Source organism: Nuphar pumila, chromosome 13 (genome assembly GCF_984573655.1).
Source record: "Nuphar pumila chromosome 13, dmNupPumi1.hap1.1, whole genome shotgun sequence".
Taxonomy (NCBI): Eukaryota; Viridiplantae; Streptophyta; class Magnoliopsida; order Nymphaeales; family Nymphaeaceae; genus Nuphar; species Nuphar pumila.
In genome coordinates this window covers 94,762,472-94,780,965 of record NC_143261.1, presented here as the reverse complement: position 1 = coordinate 94,780,965, position 18,494 = coordinate 94,762,472, and the positions used below count along the sequence as shown (strand labels likewise).

General features: G+C 38.5%; 1 protein-coding gene across 1 annotated transcript; it reads right to left on the bottom strand.

Moving 5' to 3' along the window:
- Positions 1-1,119: 1,119 nt before the first annotated feature.
- On the bottom strand, positions 1,120-10,857 carry LOC149819277 (glutaredoxin-C1-like). Its single transcript, XM_089986371.1, has 2 exons — positions 10,854-10,857; positions 1,120-1,547 (listed from the first exon to the last, which is right to left on the bottom strand). Exons 1-2 carry the CDS (start codon positions 10,855-10,857, stop codon positions 1,120-1,122), a joined length of 432 nt encoding a protein of 143 aa, XP_089842497.1.
- Positions 10,858-18,494: the final 7,637 nt, after the last annotated feature.

Genomic DNA, 18,494 nt, shown 5'->3' with positions numbered 1-18,494 from the left:
GTCACCCAAACTACTATTTGTAAGGTCCTTTCCCAGCCATCCTACTGTCTTCTCTTTAAATTTTACTGCAAATCATTAATGGATGTAGTTTATCATGTTGCATGTAGGTTTCCATTTCACAACATATATATGGGTGAATCTATCGTTAAAGTAGCTGTGTTTAACATTAGATGGTTTCAATTTTATTAAAATGATTAAATTACCTTAGAAGAAAATGATAATATATGTTTTTTTTTAGTAGTATATATTATTTGAATTTGAAGGGAATTGAAAAGTCAAACATTTTTTTTCGAAAAAATTAGTTTATGAAGTTATAAAAGTTACCTTTTTAACATAAAAAAGTAACTTTTATTTTAAAAAATATCATTCTTTTAAGAGTGTTTTTAATCATTTTAGTAAGATTGAATTCATCTAATGTTAAATACAATTAATTTAATGTTAGATTAACTCATATATATATATATATATATATATATATAGAGAGAGAGAGACATTGACATACACATGGACCACAAGCTAATCTTTGTTCGTATTTGACAAGCATAATATTCTATATCTTTAAAATATCTTGATTTAGTGTGATATTTTCAGATATCGATATAAATAAAAAAATCGTGATGTTCTCAAGGCAACATCCATTTTGAAAAATAGCACGTAACCCGCTAAAGTAAAAGAGAAAAAAAAGGAAAAAATAATCGAAAGAATTTTCGATCGTTGAAAAAATCTCACTAAGTAGATTTTTCACATTTATTTATTACTGTTTTGCCATCACCATGTCATCGAGAAACCAACCAGGTTTGATCCAAAAAAACATCAATCTCTACTCGTTTAAAACCCATGCCGCAATATCCATATCCAATTAATTACCTAGGATCCAATAAAGACCCAAATCTCAACCCGAACCATTCATGTCCGCAACCAACGAACTACAAACACCGTGACTAAGACATAATACAAGAAATTGAAAGAGGAACTCACAGATTAATATGACCATAAATTACAGGCTTTACAAGGCAAACCCATCAAGTGAATAAATGAAACTCGAGAAAAGGAAGGGGAAGCCGCAAGTTGCACGAGCGTGGGCCGAGGGGCTGGGGAGCCGTTGAAGCCGAGCCGGACTCAGAGCCAGAGGGCGCCGGCGTCCTTGAGCATGGGGGCGAGGCTGCCCTTGATGTGGATGGACATGAGGCGCTCGAGCCCGCCGACGAACTTGCCGCCGATGAAGACGGCGGGGACGGCGGGATCCCGGCCGGCGATGCGGATGAGCGCGTCCTCCGTCTGGCTGCCTCCGTCCGCCTCCTCGTTCAGCTCGTACACCCTCGGGTTGACGCCCATCCCGCACAGGAGCTGCCTCGCCACGTGGCACATGCAGCAGCCGCTGAACCCGAAGATGATTACCGCGTTCTCCGACGCCAACCGTGCGATCCTGTCCAGGGGGGACCCCGGCGGGAAGGGGGACGACCCCGACGCCGTTCCCCTCCGAAGAGAGATGGACGATCGGGACAGCATTTGCAACCACGCTCCTTTCCGATTCCGATCGCCAAACCCTGAAAACACGAAAACGAATCAGATCGTGAGAAGAAATTAATATTCGAAAAGAAAGAAAGCAGGAAAAAGAAAGAAAGAAAGAAATGTTCGGATTTTAAGGACGTTGAGGTCTAAAAATCTAGTTTTTATTTTCTTTTATGCTTCTCACTGTGAATATAACTCTGTTCGATCTTCTAAACAGAGAGAAACAGAAGCGGACTCCTGAATCGTAGAAACAATGTGTTGAAGAAATCGAAAATCTCAAACGAGAAAAACGAGACAGAGAACTTTCACTTCTCAGATCAATGTCAATTTATTTGAAAGTGTTTCTGCTACTAATATTTTTCTTTTCTTCTTTCCTTTGTTTTTTTATCTGTAAATCTGCTGAACTAACCAGAACAATGCAGAGAGAGAGAGAGAGACGGGACTAGAATGCCGAAATCAGCAAGAAGCTTAACCGGAGCCTAAGATCGCAAAGAAAGAGAATTTCGATCGAGAGGACGACGACGACGAAGAAGAAGAAGAAGAAGAAGAAGGGAGGCCAGAACAAAGAAGTCGGAGACCTCAACAGACGACGAGAAACAGGAGAAGGGAATTGTAGGCCTCGCTGCAGCTCTAGGCCGTGGGAAGGCGGTCCAGCGAGATCACGGTCAGAACGGGATGGACACTACCTCGCCGGGAGTGCAACGAACGGGCACGCCGGAGTATTCGTTTTCGAATCCCTCCTCCTCCCTTTTACAACAAAGCCAGAGAGCCCAGAGGACAACAGGCAGCGGAAGGATAAAGGAGTACACGAAACAAATTATTTTTATTCTAAAAAAAAAAAAACAGGGCGCGATTGCCAGCGGAGGCAGAAGTACGTTGCGAATCGTGGTATTCTCTTTTTGTTTTATACCCGTTCTAATGCTGACCTGGCATTTAAAGCCTCGCCAGCATTAATCTTGGCCGTCCATGCTTACAGCTGTAAGCTGGTGATTAAATTGCTGCGAAACCCTTACGTATTTCTTCATTATCAGAAACACCCATAGAGGCCGAGTCGAGTGGCCAACTTTTCACCGTTCGCTGAGTCAGTCAAGTATAAACCGAGTCGACATGAGATGAGCCACCGATCTGATTCCCGAGTCAGCGAGCATGTCAACGCGTGGCGTTTTTGATATTTACACACAAAAAAAAACGATCGTTTGGTAGGAGCTGTTAGTGACGTTGCAAGTTCAAATCCCAATGGTAGGTTGTATAATTAACTGGTGGGGTTAACCTATCAAAAAAAAAATATGTTTATTCAAAAAGAATGTTATAATCAGACACCAACCAAAATTTCATTGTCCTTCAAACCAAGATTTTAGAAGTTAAAGAAACTGGAGTGTCCACAGTAATTTTCTGTTTCTATCAAACACATAGCCTCATTTTACAACAAAAACTTGAAAAAAGAATACTCAAAACATCAAACACATTAACCAAAAAAGATAGCCACAACAACATAAGAAAGGGAAATCCAATGGCGCCCATCATCTTCCTAAGCACACACCAAGCTGCAATCAGCAACAGGATGGGTGTGTGAGCTCATTTGTCGTTGCTTCGAGGACAATGTTTCTCAGAACTTTACCTAGAAACTATTACATTTTAGAATAGTGTAGTGCATTTGCAGAAGTTACTAGTTTTGCCCACAAGTCTACGCATGGTTATGGTTTCAGGTAGAGTTGTAAATGGTAAATTACCATGCCTTGTTATTAGGGCTGGTAAACGAGGCAAACCAACCAAACAGAGGATGTGGTTTAGGGTTAAGATTATATATCAAGGTATAATAATAATTTCCTTAACGGGATCGTGGACGACGGGACGTGGTGGGGGCAAGAGTAAGTCTATCCCTGCCTCCATCCCCGCACGGGTTTTGATTTTAACCTCCATCCCTAATTTATTTCCCATTTCATGTCCTCTATCCCCGGTCCAAATAGAGTGAGGAGGGGCGAGGCCCCGTTTTCCCCCGGTCCACTGCCATCCCTATTTAGGGAAAGTGAATGGTTTCATGCCCCACTTTCATGTGAAAGATTTGAAAGGCATCTTTCACATGAAAGTGGTGCTCTTTCCTGCTTGGGTTGAAACAAACATCAATCGGGAAATAGTGAGTGAGACCCACATGCTTTCGACCCAAATAAAGGGTTTCAATGGAAACCCATGTCACACCTTCCCCTGGAGAAGCATTTTCTACCCAAACGGGGGCTTTTGGGGGATTTTGGTTTCTTCTTGTATCCCTTTTTAGGGGCATGAAACAAAAAATCCCTTATTCTCATGTGGTCATCACCGTTGGAATTTCAGCTTTACCCTATTTGAAACCATATAAAACAAGGATCTCTCTCTCTCTCTATATATATATATATATATATAAACGAAAACCTACCCACTAAGAAACATGTCTAACCTACCCAATAGATTTTTTTTTGTCACGATTGATTTACTAGAAATGGACACTAGAATCATGAATTTTAGACAAAAAAATGGTATTTGGAGTCTCAAAAATTTATGAAAATTATACGTCTTTGATTTTTTAAACTTATAAAAACCTATTCATGCATTGGAATCAAATGCTCCAAGAACTGATTCCTGTAAAAGCAAGCATATAAATCACATATGTATCATCAGAATTTCAAAAAAAATACCAAAAATACAATAAAATATGTGATGGGTAGGTTTGGCATGCTTTTTAGTGGGTATATTTTCATTCTTCACATATATATATATGCTTGTTAGACCCTCAATAAACTGGGCGTGGCATGCATGGCGTGCAGCGCATGCGGAAAGCGCGGCGCGCGCGGCATGCGCAGCGCGTGGCGAGCACGGCGTGCATAACGCAGACTACGAGGTGGCATGCGAAATGAGGTGCGGCATTTGAACGGTTGGTGGCGTGCGGCGATGAGGCGCCTGCACTCGCCAAGGGGTGGGACCCAAGTGACGGTTGGTGGCAATGGGTGAGAAGACACCTGTGTTCGTTAAGGGGTGTGACCCAAATGACGCGATGATTGGAAGCATGTCCCTTGTAAGTTATAAAGATGTAATGTCTGGGCATTGCAATGCATGCAAGCCAGACCAGTGAGATTGTATTATATGTATGAATAATACAAGTGTTGGGATTCTTTGCATTCGGCTTGTGTCAAAGAAAGTCTTCCGTTGCTGAGAGGTTGAACGAAATCGTGGCGTTCTTGTGTCAGTGCAAGGCAAATTTCAAAGGTGAAGTTTGAACTTGTGTCAATTGGTATCATATATATATATATATATATATATATATATATAGGAAAATGAAAACCTCCCTAATTCTGTCTCAAACCTACCCAATGAAAAATTTTATTGGATTTTTGGTATTTTTTTTCATAATTCTTACAGGTGTTCAGCATGATTGATTTATTAGAAATCAACACTTGGATCATGAAATTTGGATAGAAAAAATGGTATTTGGATCCTCAAAAGTTTATGAAAATTGTAAGCCGTTGATTTTTAAAACATTATAAAAACTTATCTATGCATGGGAATCAAATGCTCCAAGAACTGATTTCTATAAAAACAAGCATATAGATTACATCTGTATGGTCAGAATTTTGAAAAAATAACAAAACTCTAATAAAATTTTCCATTGGGTAGGTCTGAGACCGTTTTCATTGGGGGAGGTTTTCATCACTGTGGTTTGGAATTGGCTATTCTAAACCTGCGGACGTGCATCCTTTACCACAACGACGAAGTACTGCTTGGTACAGGGACCAGGGGTTTTACACTAATGAGCTCCTCCGTTGCCCTAAAAAGTAAAAATTGGCTGTTGACATGGCTTTTATGATTGTTCCTGATAAATATTTACCAACCTTGTTTTACACCTCCCCACCAAAATCCCATTTTTTAGACCTTATCTTGAAGTGTGAAATGTAGAGTATTTCGAATCAACGTTGCATCCACTTTTCCCTCTCTGATTGAGCATTAATGTTGGCGTGTGAAAGAAGCGTGCTTCTTACGAAGCGTAAAAAGTGGAATCATATCAATTCATCATCTTGAAGGTTTTGAGTACTTGTCTGTATTTGCCAACATTACTGTCATCTAAGCAATTGGACGCTTCCAAAACTTCGAATTGATGTTGATATGTTTTCATTGCTTCAAAAGAGAGCAATGGTTTTAAAGACCTAAAGACAAAGTTCATGTACATTTTCAAAATGGTAGTTCAAATTGACATATGAATACTAATAGTTGGGGGATACCCCATCTGAAATCATGTCATGTTGCTTCTAAAGGAGGAAAAAATCTGAAGTAGGGTTTCAACTGTTGACACAGTAAGCAAAAATCTAGAAAGCAATCAAGAAACATATTTGCATCAAGCAAATCTGCAATTATCTATTGTTGGTGAACCAATTACAGTGTCACTCATTCAATGTTAACCTCAATTGTGAAAGACAATTGGAGTGAAAATGGAATGTGTTATTGCATTTGGAAAATTTCCTAACTATATATATATATATATATATATATATATATATATATATATATATATATATATATATATATATATATATATATATATATATATATATACACACGTATGGAGTGATCCCATATGTTGTGGGATAAGGAATAACCAAAAAAGAAAGATAAGTTGTTTACAAAAAGATGTTACATACCCATCCAAAAACGACTTGCTGGTTTGAACTTCTTTCCAACTCGGTTCTTGATTGGTTTTATCATCTTTCCAACCTTATCTCCTAGCTTGATAACTTACTAAAACTTCTTACGATTTTCACCTTGGCAACTTATCCATCTTCTTTATTCTCACCAACTCAATGGTTTACCTAAGCGATTTACAAGAATTTCCAAATTAACTTCTTTATTCAATTCTGTCAGCAACCAATCTAATCTTTGTCCTTAACATTCACCCTCAAGTTGGTGCATGGGGGATTTAGCATGCCTAACTTGCTGATCAAATATTTGAATTGATCCTTCTCAGCAGCTTTGGTCAAAAAATTTGCTCTTTGATGTTTGCTTGAAATGAAACTTGATACATAAAATGTCATTTTGAATTTTTTTACGAATGAAATGACAATGGAGCTTGATATATAGTTCACTCATGAAAAACTGGGTTGGCTATGATGTGTAGGGCATATTGATTATCACAATATAAGGGAGCTAATCTGTGGGTGAAGAAAACCAAGGTCATTGAGCAAATATTTCAACCATGCTATCTCACTAGCCACAAATGCCATTGATAGATATTCTGCTTGATAGCTTGCTATTTTGTTCTTTCAGAAAATTGGACTTTGTTCAAGAAGTGTACAAAATCTGATAATGGATCTTTTGGTGAAAGAACAACTAGCCCAATCTGAATCCGAGTAACATGAAAGCTGAAGATTTCTTCATGAGCTCAGTAAGATGCCTTGCCCGAGAGTGCTCTTGAGATAACAAAGGAGTCTCATGGTTGATTCCCAATGAGGTTTTTGAGGTTCATGCTTGAATTGACTCAAAACATTCACTGAATAAGTGATGTCAAGCTGAGTTAGATTGAGATTATTAGTCATCCCACTAGTATTCTATAAGGAGTTAGATCTTTTAGAACTTTTCCACTATGATCTAATTTCAACCTCTCTTCCATAGAACATTCACTTAGACGTGATCCCATGTAACCAACATCTTTCAAAATTTCTAAGATGCATTTCCTTTGATTTAAGAAAATGTCTTTCTTTGATATAGTCACTTCGATCCTAAGAAAATACTTGAGTTTTCTCATGTCCTTGATACAAAACTGTTTATGAAGGATTTTTTTTTCAGCTTTTCGACTTTGTCATTTTCAGTAACAATGATGTTATCTACATAAACAAGAACAAAAGTTTAATTGTCTCTATTTATCAAAGATAATAAAAAATAATCTGCAAGCGACTATTTGAAACCCACTTGTTTAAGAGCCTGGGAGAATTTTGCAAACCATTGTCTAGAAGCTTGTTTGAGCCCATAAAGATATTTGTTTAGGTGACAAAATATTGTCCCCCCTTAGTCGAATGTCCTGGAGAAACTTTCATATAAATTTTCTCATTCAGGATATCAAGTTGGTGTGGGAGTCGATAAAAAATGACAAGTGCAAGCAAACATCACATGGTAACAAGTTTCACAATTGGGGCAAAAGTGTTATGAAAGTCTAAATCCTTCTTGTTGGGTGTAACCTTTTGCAACAAGACATGCCTTATATCTTTCAATGGATCCATCATATTGATATTTAATTTTGTATACTCATTTCAAACCAACCGGCTTTTTTTCTTTAGGCAAATTGGTAAGGGTCCATATGTTCTTTTTTAAGGCTATAATTTAAGTTATTATAGTTTCTCTTCACTTGTCATCCCCCATGCCCGCTTGAAAATCTCGTGTCTCAACTTTGGATGAGAGAGAAACAAGGAAAAATGATCTTTTAAAAACTTATAGAACGAAAGGTAGTGACAGAAGACATGACTAGTATCATTTGTCTTGGATGACATGACATGAGCATAGAGTGCAACATAAGAGCATTGGTAATCTTCAAGATATGCAGGTTTGGTCCTATTTTGGGTAGATCTTCTAATTTGGTTTTGACCTTGAGAGCTAGATAAATTTGGTTCATTATTCGGAATGAGTTCATTCTGTGGCTGATTTTTCTTAGGTAACCTGGTTTGGTTAGTTGAAGGTGAGTCACTTGGATTTGAACCTGATTCATTGGGTCAGTCTTGGATTCCAACCTCATGGTTTTCTACCATTGGATTTGGTAGAATAAGATTTTGTGAAGATTGATTCAAGCATGATTGGAAAGGGAATATTTCTTTATAGAAAGTCACATCATGATTAACAAAAATAGAGTTGGTTTCAAGATAAAAAAAACTTTATATCTTTTTATCCAACAAAAATGCATTTGAGAGAATGTGAATCAAATTTGTGCTTGTAATAAATATTATGACCATAAAATAAGCATCAAAAAACTCTTAAATGCTTATATCTAGGCTTGGAATTGTAAAGCACTTCATGACTTATTATTTATTATTTTAGAAAGAAGCCTATTTATTAAATAGGCAGCAGTGAGAATGCATTCTCTCCAAATCTTGATAGGTAAATTTGCTTGAAATAGCAAGGCTTATGCGATTTTCATCAAATTCTTATGTTTTCTCTCTACACCATTTTATTGTGGTGTATCTATACAACTATGTTGGTGGAGAATCCCATTCACACAAATAACTTTGAACCTCGTGAGAAAAAAAATGGTCATCTTGTCCGATCTAACATTTTTAACAACTCTTTGAAAATAATTTTTAACCATGATGATAAAGTTTTGTAAAAATCCTTTCATTTGAGACTTGAATCTCATCAAATTAACCCATGTGAGTCATGTAAAATCATTCACAACAATTAAGAAAAAATGGCCTTCACATATAGAAGGTGTGGAATATCCACCCCAAATATCTATATGAATCAAATCAATCAAAAGGCCATGAGGTAGTCTTTTTGTTACGAGGAAAAGGTAAACATGTTTGATAAGCACAAGTATAAATATCTGGCCTAGACGCCAATACCAAAGATTAAAATGGACAGCTAAGATGGTGAACACGACTACAACTTTTTTTTCTTCTATGTTATTTGGTTCCATGTCAAGAAAGTATAAGACAAACATGCACTCTACCCACTCCAATCGTCTTTCGCAATCAAAGAAGAAAAAAAAATAACATTACACTTTAATGAGCTTATGAGTTTATTGACGAAGATCAAATTAAACTTGAATGGAGGAACAACCAATATGTGATCAAGGTGAAATTTTGAGGTTATAGAGGTTGACCAGTGTGAGTTATTAAAGAAAACAACCAATCGAGAAGTTTGACAAATTTATACAGCTTGAATGTGGTAAGTAAGAGAAGAACACATATGATTAGTGGCTCTAGTGTCCAATATCCAAAGTTTAGAAAGAAGAGGTTTAGGAAAAGAATGAAGATTACCTGTCATATTAGCCATTGGTTGAGAGTGACTTGCGAAGATTAACGAAAGCAACTAATTGTATTGGTCCAAATTGACGATAGTACCACGTTACGTGAAAGACTTCCACCTTATGGTTGGATTTGGGTAGCATTGTATGATCTTTGGGAAAATTTATGGAGGAAATAACGTTAATCCTTAGTGTGCCCAAGTTTGTTGCAATGATCACACTTGGGTCTTTCTTGATGATTTTTTCTTTTCGTATGTCCATCTCGGGCTTGATATCGAGGTGGACAATTTCTAGTGTCCACTGCAGCAGAAATGTTGTGTTTCAAGCTTGGTGGTAAATGCATGTTTTTCTATCTTTTTTCTTAGAGAAACAAATTATAAGCTTTATTCACCGTAGGCATGGGTTCCATGAACAATATTTGGTTACAAACGATAATATGTCTCATTCAATCCCATCAAGATACGAATAAGACGTTCTTGATGGTATAATTATACAATACCCTTGCTGCCCCACACTCACATGTTGGTAGTGTGATATGGGTCCCATAAGGTTTTCATTTTCGTGTAATATGCAACAGTAAACATATTTTCTTGGTGTAAAGTGACTATGGATCTCTAGATTTTAAATATTTGGGGCTCATTTTTTTGAGAGAATCGTTCTCTCAAATCATTCCAAATGGCGGCAACGGTTTCACCGTAGATCACATTCTCGAACAAATCATGAGATAAGGAGTTAAGGATCTAAGAAAATACCATATTGCATCAAACCTATGTTGCTAGCATGTTAAACATGAATTCAGGCTTCAATACAGATCCATCAACAAAACCCATCTTATTTTTGACAAACAAGGCAACCGTCATGACACGACTCTAGGATTAATATTTGTCACCGGTGACCGAACTCGTCACCAAGACTTTTCTCGAGTTGTCCGAGCTAATGAAATTAGTAGAGGTTGTCATTGAGCTCACCATTCCCTTGAGCTTTAGGTTGCTCGACATTATTATTGTAGTTTTGGCTCATGGTAGATGCGATGAAAAGGTCAATAGAGATGATAGAGGACTCAATTCACGTGAGAGCTTGACACATGCTTTGATACCATGTGAGAGGCAAGCCTCTCACGTGAAGAGTGAAAATGGAATGTGTTGGTGCATTTGAAAAAGTTACCAGTATATATTTACACTTATGGAGTGATCCCATATATGGGATAAGGATTAACCAAAAATGAAAGATAAGCTGTTTACATATATATACAAATCCAAAAACGACTTTCTTTTCCAACTTGGTCCTTTATTGGCTTTATCATTTTCCAACCTTATCTTGGTAGCTTGGTGACTTAGGAAAACTTCTTACCCTTTTCACCTTGGTAACTTACCCATCTTCCTCATCTCACCAACTCATTGATTTTACCTACAGGAATTACCAAACTTGTTGATCAGGGGCCAACCTCGGAATTTTACACGGTTGCAAATGGTTTGGATCCGGAACAGCTAAATACATAAGGATTCGAATCGAAATCAGATCGGGAACAGCCAAAAATTACAAATTAAAAGTCCCATCATTAAGAACCTAACTACCAGCATCCCCATGTTTGTGATCAACTTCAAGTAGACATCACCAAACTGTTGATCTTTTTTTTATTTTCTGTTACTTTTTCCATAGACAAATAGATGAGGATGAGGCCCTCATCAGGCCATGACTTACATGTGGGTGATATATATCAGAGCTTGTGAGGTCACGGTAGTGCACGTCCATGCCCATACTAACATGCATTGACTAATGCTTGTTGGGTCGAGGCATCATTAGTAGGGGGTGCAACTTAGGAGTGTCAATTGGTCGAGTTTGACTCGGATCCGACCTGTACCAAACTTTGTAGGGTCAGGGTTTGATGATAAATAAGAAGGTTCAAATAGGATCTGGGTTGAACTAGGGATGGCAGTGGACCGGGGCGGGGCGGGGGACAAGGTCTCTACCCCCACCTCGTCTCAAAATCCTACCCTCCATCCCCGCACGGGTTTTCATTTTAACCTCCATCCCCGTTTCATGTCCTCCGTCTTCGGTCCAAATGGGGCGAGGTGGGGTGGGGTGAGGTGGGGCCCTATTTCCCCTCGGTCCATTGCCATCCCTAAAGAAGGATTGGGGACAGGGCAGGGCAGGTAAGTCCATCCCCGCACTGGTTTTGATTTTAATCTCCATCATCGTCTCATGTCCTCCATCCCCAGTCCAAATGGGGCAAGGCGGGGTGGGGCCCCGTTTTACCCCGGTCCACTGCCATCCCTAGGTCGAACTGAAGGATGAGATTAATATATAAAGCTGGGTATAATTTGCGTAATTTCATACCAGACCCAGGCCCCACCCGAGTTCCAATTAAGATCCGCAAATTTTCAATGTAAAAAGGATAAAAAAATATAAATTTATCGGGTACTGTTTGGGTCTGGTTCATGTAATCCTTATAAGATCCGGGTATGGTTTCTCTTATGGTGGGTCCGATTTAACCCACATCCAGACCTGTTTCCAGCATCTCAAATCAGATATGGGTCTAGTTCCACTTGGGTCCGAACCAAACCCGACCCGTTGGCATCCCTAGTGTAACTGGGGCAGCTATACCCAACCCAAACTAATATCTATAACTGATTAGACCTGATCCGTCCAGATCTTGATAGATTCAAGTCTGGTTAGAAAACTATACTCACATCTGAAAGGTGCATTTTTGGGTAAGAAAAGTTACATCCCAACCTGTTTGTATCCGAACCTTTTTCGTACCCAACTTAAAACGGTTCTATTCAATTTGTATCTGAATTGAATCCATCTTGTACCCAAACCCATTTCATATCTGCCCACGAAGATGAATCTTTCTTGTGTAAGCTCGTCTAAATGAGCATAGACGAGCCGAGCTGAGCCGAACATTCACTGTTCGTGCTTGGCTCGCTTACACTACACAAGCTGCTTGTAGCTCAGCTGTCAAGCTCATTTGATGAGTCTAAACAAGCTTTATGTGAGACGAACTAAGTTGAGTTGGCCTGAATGTGGGGGCTTACCGAGTGTGACCTAATCGGATCTTGGCTAAACGGATTCAAATGGAAAAGGGTAGCATCAGATTTTAGATTTAATCTGATACATATTTACATATGATCAACTTGATATGGATTCAGTTCAATCTCGATTTTGATCCCAGATTTAAAACCCCAAGCTGAATTTGGATCTGATCCGTAATCAGAAAATCTTTTCTTAAAAGTGGATCCTCTGAACAGGCTCAGATTCGATCCGCTATCCGACCTTAATTACAAATACCAGGCAGAAGTGCTAACAATTTTCTCCATTTTTCACAACCACCTTGTATCATCTTATGGCCATTTGTAAGAAGAAAAAAACAAAGCATTTTCTTGATCTTTGTTTGATTAAACAAAGATCAACAAACTGGTTTTAAGGGGTGTCAATGGGTTGGGTTTGATGCAGACCCGATCCATACCAATCCCTATAGGGTCAGGGTTTGGTGATAAATAAGAACACCCAATTAGAATTCAGGTCGGACCCGAAGGGTCCGATTAATACATGGAGCCAGGTATGGTTTGTGAAATTTTACACCAGACTCGGGCCTGACCCAAGTTATGATTAAGATCAACAAATTTTCAATGTAAAAATGATAAAAAATATTATTTTACAGGGTATGGTCCGGGTCTGGTTCATGTAGTTTTTATAGGATCCAGGTATGGTTTCTCTAATGGTGGGTCTGATAAGTCCCATGTTCGGACCCAGTACCATAATCTCAAATCTGGTTTGAGTCTGGTTTCACTCGTTTCCGAACCAAACCCGACCAGTTGACACCCCTAACCAAGCGTGTCTTAGAATAGGGGTGTCAATGGGTCAGACCCCTGCCAAAATGGGTGGATCTGGACTCTGGTCCAACTAAGAGGTACTGGTATTGGATCTGATGAGATCTTACATAAGAAAAAGCATACTTTACATAAACTGGACTAGGTCAATACCCGGTAAAATAATAATTTTAAAGTTTTTTACATGAAAAAAATTGCAGATCTTAATCGGAACTCGGGTCGGACCAAGGTCTGGTATAAAATTTCATAAACTAGACCCGTGCCATTTAATTACTGGACTTCATGTGTCCGACCTGAATAATTAATGAGACCCCTTCATTTGTTACTAAACTCAGACCCAGTACGGATTGGGATTAGGTCATACCCGACCAATTGGCACCAGAAAACATAGCATACAAAAGCAGGCAGTTAAGTTTATGGAATCCAATTGTTAGGCCGTTCTTTGTGATTAGTTAAAAAGTCAACCGGCTTTTTTTAAAATTCTCCAATTTTTTGGCAGCCCAATAGAGAGCGTTTGCTTACTATTCAAAGAAATTCGTAGGGTGAATTGAATTGGAACCCTGTGTGGTAAAGTACTCAATTGATCCATACCCGAAGTACCCAAGTATCCGTTAGGACTGGTAGTACTCGTTACGTGGCATGTAAACTTTGGAAGTCCCTGGTGATGACTATTGGCTGATTTTGTTTGATTTTTGTAATAAATATAACCTTGCTGGGATGCACACGAGACAGGTTCGAGCCAAGATTGGGCTGGCTCGGCTCTAGAAGAAAATCTGGTTGTTCAAAGCTCGAGCCTAGCTTGAACAACCTTTGCTCGAGATTGGCTCGAGTCTAGCTCAAGCTGAACGCCTTTATTTAAAAAAAAAATCAAAGTTTTTGAAATTTATGCAAAAAACCTCTTTCAAAGAGAGGGAAAAGGTGACATTTGAGCTCAGGCCACTTCCAAAGGTAACCAACGACTTATTCGTTATGGTAAGACTGTTGGAGTCACCCACTTATAAGGACTCTCCTAAAGATGTTCGATAAACCTTACCATTTGGAGGGAATGGTTATCTTAACTGTTTCTTAATAAGGTTAATTCTATAAAAGGGGTATTGATGTGAGACCCCTATACCAGAAGGCAGAAGCTAATCAACATAGTTGATTATTCTGGGACTCGGATCCTGCTCAGCGTTGTTGGAGGGTCTACGCTCATCAAGGGTTGCGACCTACTGAAGACTCTAACATCTCAGAGATGATAGCTCGGGTTCACTCATCGGCCATTATCAGATGAACATGGCCGCTTCAGGTATATTCCGTCTCATCTTTTGCGTAGGCTCCAACATTGGGTTATGGGCCCACAAACCGTGTATTCCGTTGCGCGGGCCTGCTGGCTTTTTTCTGTATCTTTCGTTGTTGGGCAACTACAACAGTTTGAGCCTATTGTCGTGGGGCGACATGGCTTGACTGTATTCAACAAACAGTTGCCTGGACTCCGGCGATTGTTGCCATGGGGCGACAACATTTTCTCGACAGACCCGATCAAATATCTATTGTTTCTTTGTCTTCGAAATAGCTTTTGAAAGCCAGTGGCCGCCAGCGATTTTGTCGGTGGCACTGGATGCTGGTAGCCGACAACCGACGCAGGTGACTATCGTCGTAGGGCAATAGTATTTTTTTGGCAGCCCATTACCGTGGGGAGACGTGGCTCGTCGGTTAATCGGCCGACCAATCCTAGCATAAATAAAAAATAGGAGATTGGAAAGATTACCAGTAAAACCCGGAATTTTTAAGGATTATTAATAAATAAAGAACTCATTTTTTTTATCTCTAAATTAGAAATGTGTTTCAAGCTTTTGAATTTTATTTATTACATATTCATTTGTTTATTCAAGCCAATCAAGGTATAATTTGCATTTATAGAACTATTTGGATTATAAATCACTATATATATTATATTTAAATATATTTTTGATAAAGTTTATAAATTATTGGAGTGTATTTGCGTGTTATTTGGCTTTTGATAATGATTTATAGGGTAGTTTGCTATTTTTGGCTAATCTTGTTATAATTAACATTTTTTTTGAGTTTTTAGCATTTGTGATCGCACACGAAGGGTTTGTTGTATTGCTTAGGTGGTGGTTTTGCGGACTTCAAAACTCCTCTATCTTTTGAGTTTTGATTCATTGTTCTTCACATTATTAAGGTAAGATACCTTAACTAAACTTATAGAAAGCATGTTTAGGCACTAATTGTGTAAGCATGAATTTGCACTGAATATCTAAATGAATTGCAAATACAAGTTATGCTCACACACTTCACTTAGTTATGGATATCTAAGACTCTTGTAATTGTAGTTCGGAGATCATGCTTGTCATGATTGTAGTTAGCGGAATATGGAGTATGTTTGATGCAGGTACACCTATGTGTGGGTTTGAATGTTTGTGCACTTATGAATGTATAATATGTACGCAATATGTGTCATCATACTTTGGTTTGGACATACTATGTTGCTTTGTATTTGTATAAATTTGATACATGGTGCACATAAAACTACAATGGATATGTATAAGTCGTGTTTGATGCATACTGTGAATGTTATATATATATTGTCTTATCATATGATGGACTCATTTATTCTTGTATAGAAGAAAACATGCGTATGTTATAAATTGTTTTGAACTTGTATGTCTTATTTGCTTGAGAAATAAATGTGTATGATGTACGGTAGGTTCGTCAATGAAATTTTGACCAATCCTTATACAATTATATCTAAGGTGATATAACGATTCATGTGGTGAAAAATGCATATGACTTTTATCATGTGTGCAAATCTTAAACTATGTAGGAGTTATGTATGTTGAGGTTTAGTTGCTTCGTATTATAAAATATGCATATTCACGTATGCATGCATAGAATCATGTTTTAATTTACATGAACATAGCAGCAGCTATGAATTGCCATCATCTCTACTGATAAAAAGTAGGGCACATTTGGATTGCTTTATTCTTTCCCACCCTCTTCAGTTGTAATAAAGCAAGATTCCCAACTCTGTTGCTTTGATATCTTCAACTCAAAAAAACAAAATCTTTTTTATTGAATACCACTAGTTGAAAAGCAACTTACTTGTCAGCCATGACATGCCAAACCTAATCCCTGGGGACTTTAATAAAGTAGAAAAAACCACCTATGCTTCTGTGATCAAAGAATAAGGTGCCTTTCCAACACACATTTTTGCCTTTAGTAGGATTGCAGTATGAGTCTATGACCAATGTAGAGACTTCTTTTCAAGCATTGCGCTATGACTAATTTAGAGATTTTTTTTCTAGCATTGCACATGATCATGTACTGCGTAATCTTACAGGAATTAAAGAACAGTACTCGTTAAAGCCTTTTTAGGCCGATAGAACTAGTTGGCCAACGTGGGAACTTTTATTTATGACAAGGCATATCCATGATATGACGTGGCATCTGTCATGGTGAGTGCTACTCGTAGATGATATAAGGGTCTCCACAGCAAGGCAACGGGTGAGAAAGACAATGGCTGTTGTGAGGCAAGTTGATGACAAGCATGGGGCAGTTACCCTTGTTAGTGTCCAAGCTAGGGTGTCTCAAAGTTCATGGCACAGAGTGATACATTGGAGGCGACTAGTTTGGAGGATCAAGGCACGGTGGAGGCGAGCTATGAAGGCACACAAGCAGAGAGTGAAATTCAGCTATGACATTCAAAGTTATTGGCAAAATTTTGATGATGGCCTTCAGTATGATCTTCACTAGAGAAAGAAACTGGGTAGGAGATGTTTTATGACACCAAAGGGAAGCTTTTAGAGTTTCCCACAAACACTGCTTACAATTTCCTTTTCTTTTAATTTGTTGTACAAATATTACTGCCTTGGTGTTTAATTGAAGTATCTTTTGAGTACCACTTTCTTTTCTTTGTTTGCAAGTGTGGGAAGACCTTTCTTGAACTACTTTCCAAGTTCATGAGAAGGTTTTTTTGTGAAAAACGGCTTGTAAAATAACTGGTGCACATGGATATCGCAGTGGAAATGGAAATGTACCTGAACTAAACTAGTCACAAAAATTTTATTTCCTTTCAATCGTTTCAAATCTACAATTGGTCTTTTGTAAGTAAGCCAAAAGTTTTTTTTTGTTAAACCAACTTTCAAGTTCATGTCTGTAATGGTTTCCTTTAGGGTCCAACACTACCTAACCATCATATTGAAGCTTTAATGTTGGGTTTCTCTTTGTGATTAAACCTAAGCATAAAAGTTGTGAGTGGCGCTACGTCAACAACTTTTTTTTCAATTTATAACCCAAAGAAACTGCACCGGATACGAAGACCTAGTCGCGCTGGCTCAGTCTGCCATACCATTAGCAGGTTTGAGCAGAATCTTCGCGTAGATGGACATGAGTCTATAACAATGTCAGTCCAGTTTCCTCCATTCCTTTTCTCCACTATGAGCAACCTTTTCCACACTTATAACATGGAGATCTAACCCTGTTCTGCAGGCAGATAACAATATTTTAGGAGTCTTTGATGACGATTCCTAAAGCAAAAGAAAGTGGCAGCTCAATGTATGAGGCCTTGCACTCCCTCCAGGGGACGCCCCTGTTGATTTTGATTGATGACTGGAATTCCCCACCTAAGAGGGTCTGGGTGGGGTCACTGACACTGAAGCCCTTACGAGCCCACCAATGAAAGGCATTCTTACACCTGGTGAGAGTCGAACCTGGGACAAAGGTGTCAACACCTGCTCATGCCGGTTAATGCTCGGGTGAGGCATCTCAGAGAAGATGCACAAACTCGATGGAAGAGCCCCGTTCACAAAACACTAATATAGAACACAACCTTCCAGAATGTCTGCTTTTGAAAACTTATGGACATGTTTGCAACACCTGTGATTCTGTAACTTTCACAGGTTTCTTGTGATTTTGAATCACATTTTTAGAGCTTTCACAGGGACATTACAAACATGCAAAAATGCAACCCGTGAATGTGATTCACATCTATGAAAGTTGAAGCCTCAAAATTAGTGATAGTTTTACACAAGTCTCAAGTCTGAGGGCGTATAAAGCTTTCACTAGGATTAATGCTTAGCTGTGAATGTGTTCAAGTAATGACATGACACACATAGGTTTTAACACGAGTCAAATTCACAACCTAAAAGCAAACATTTGAAAGCTAATGCTTGAGAACGTGA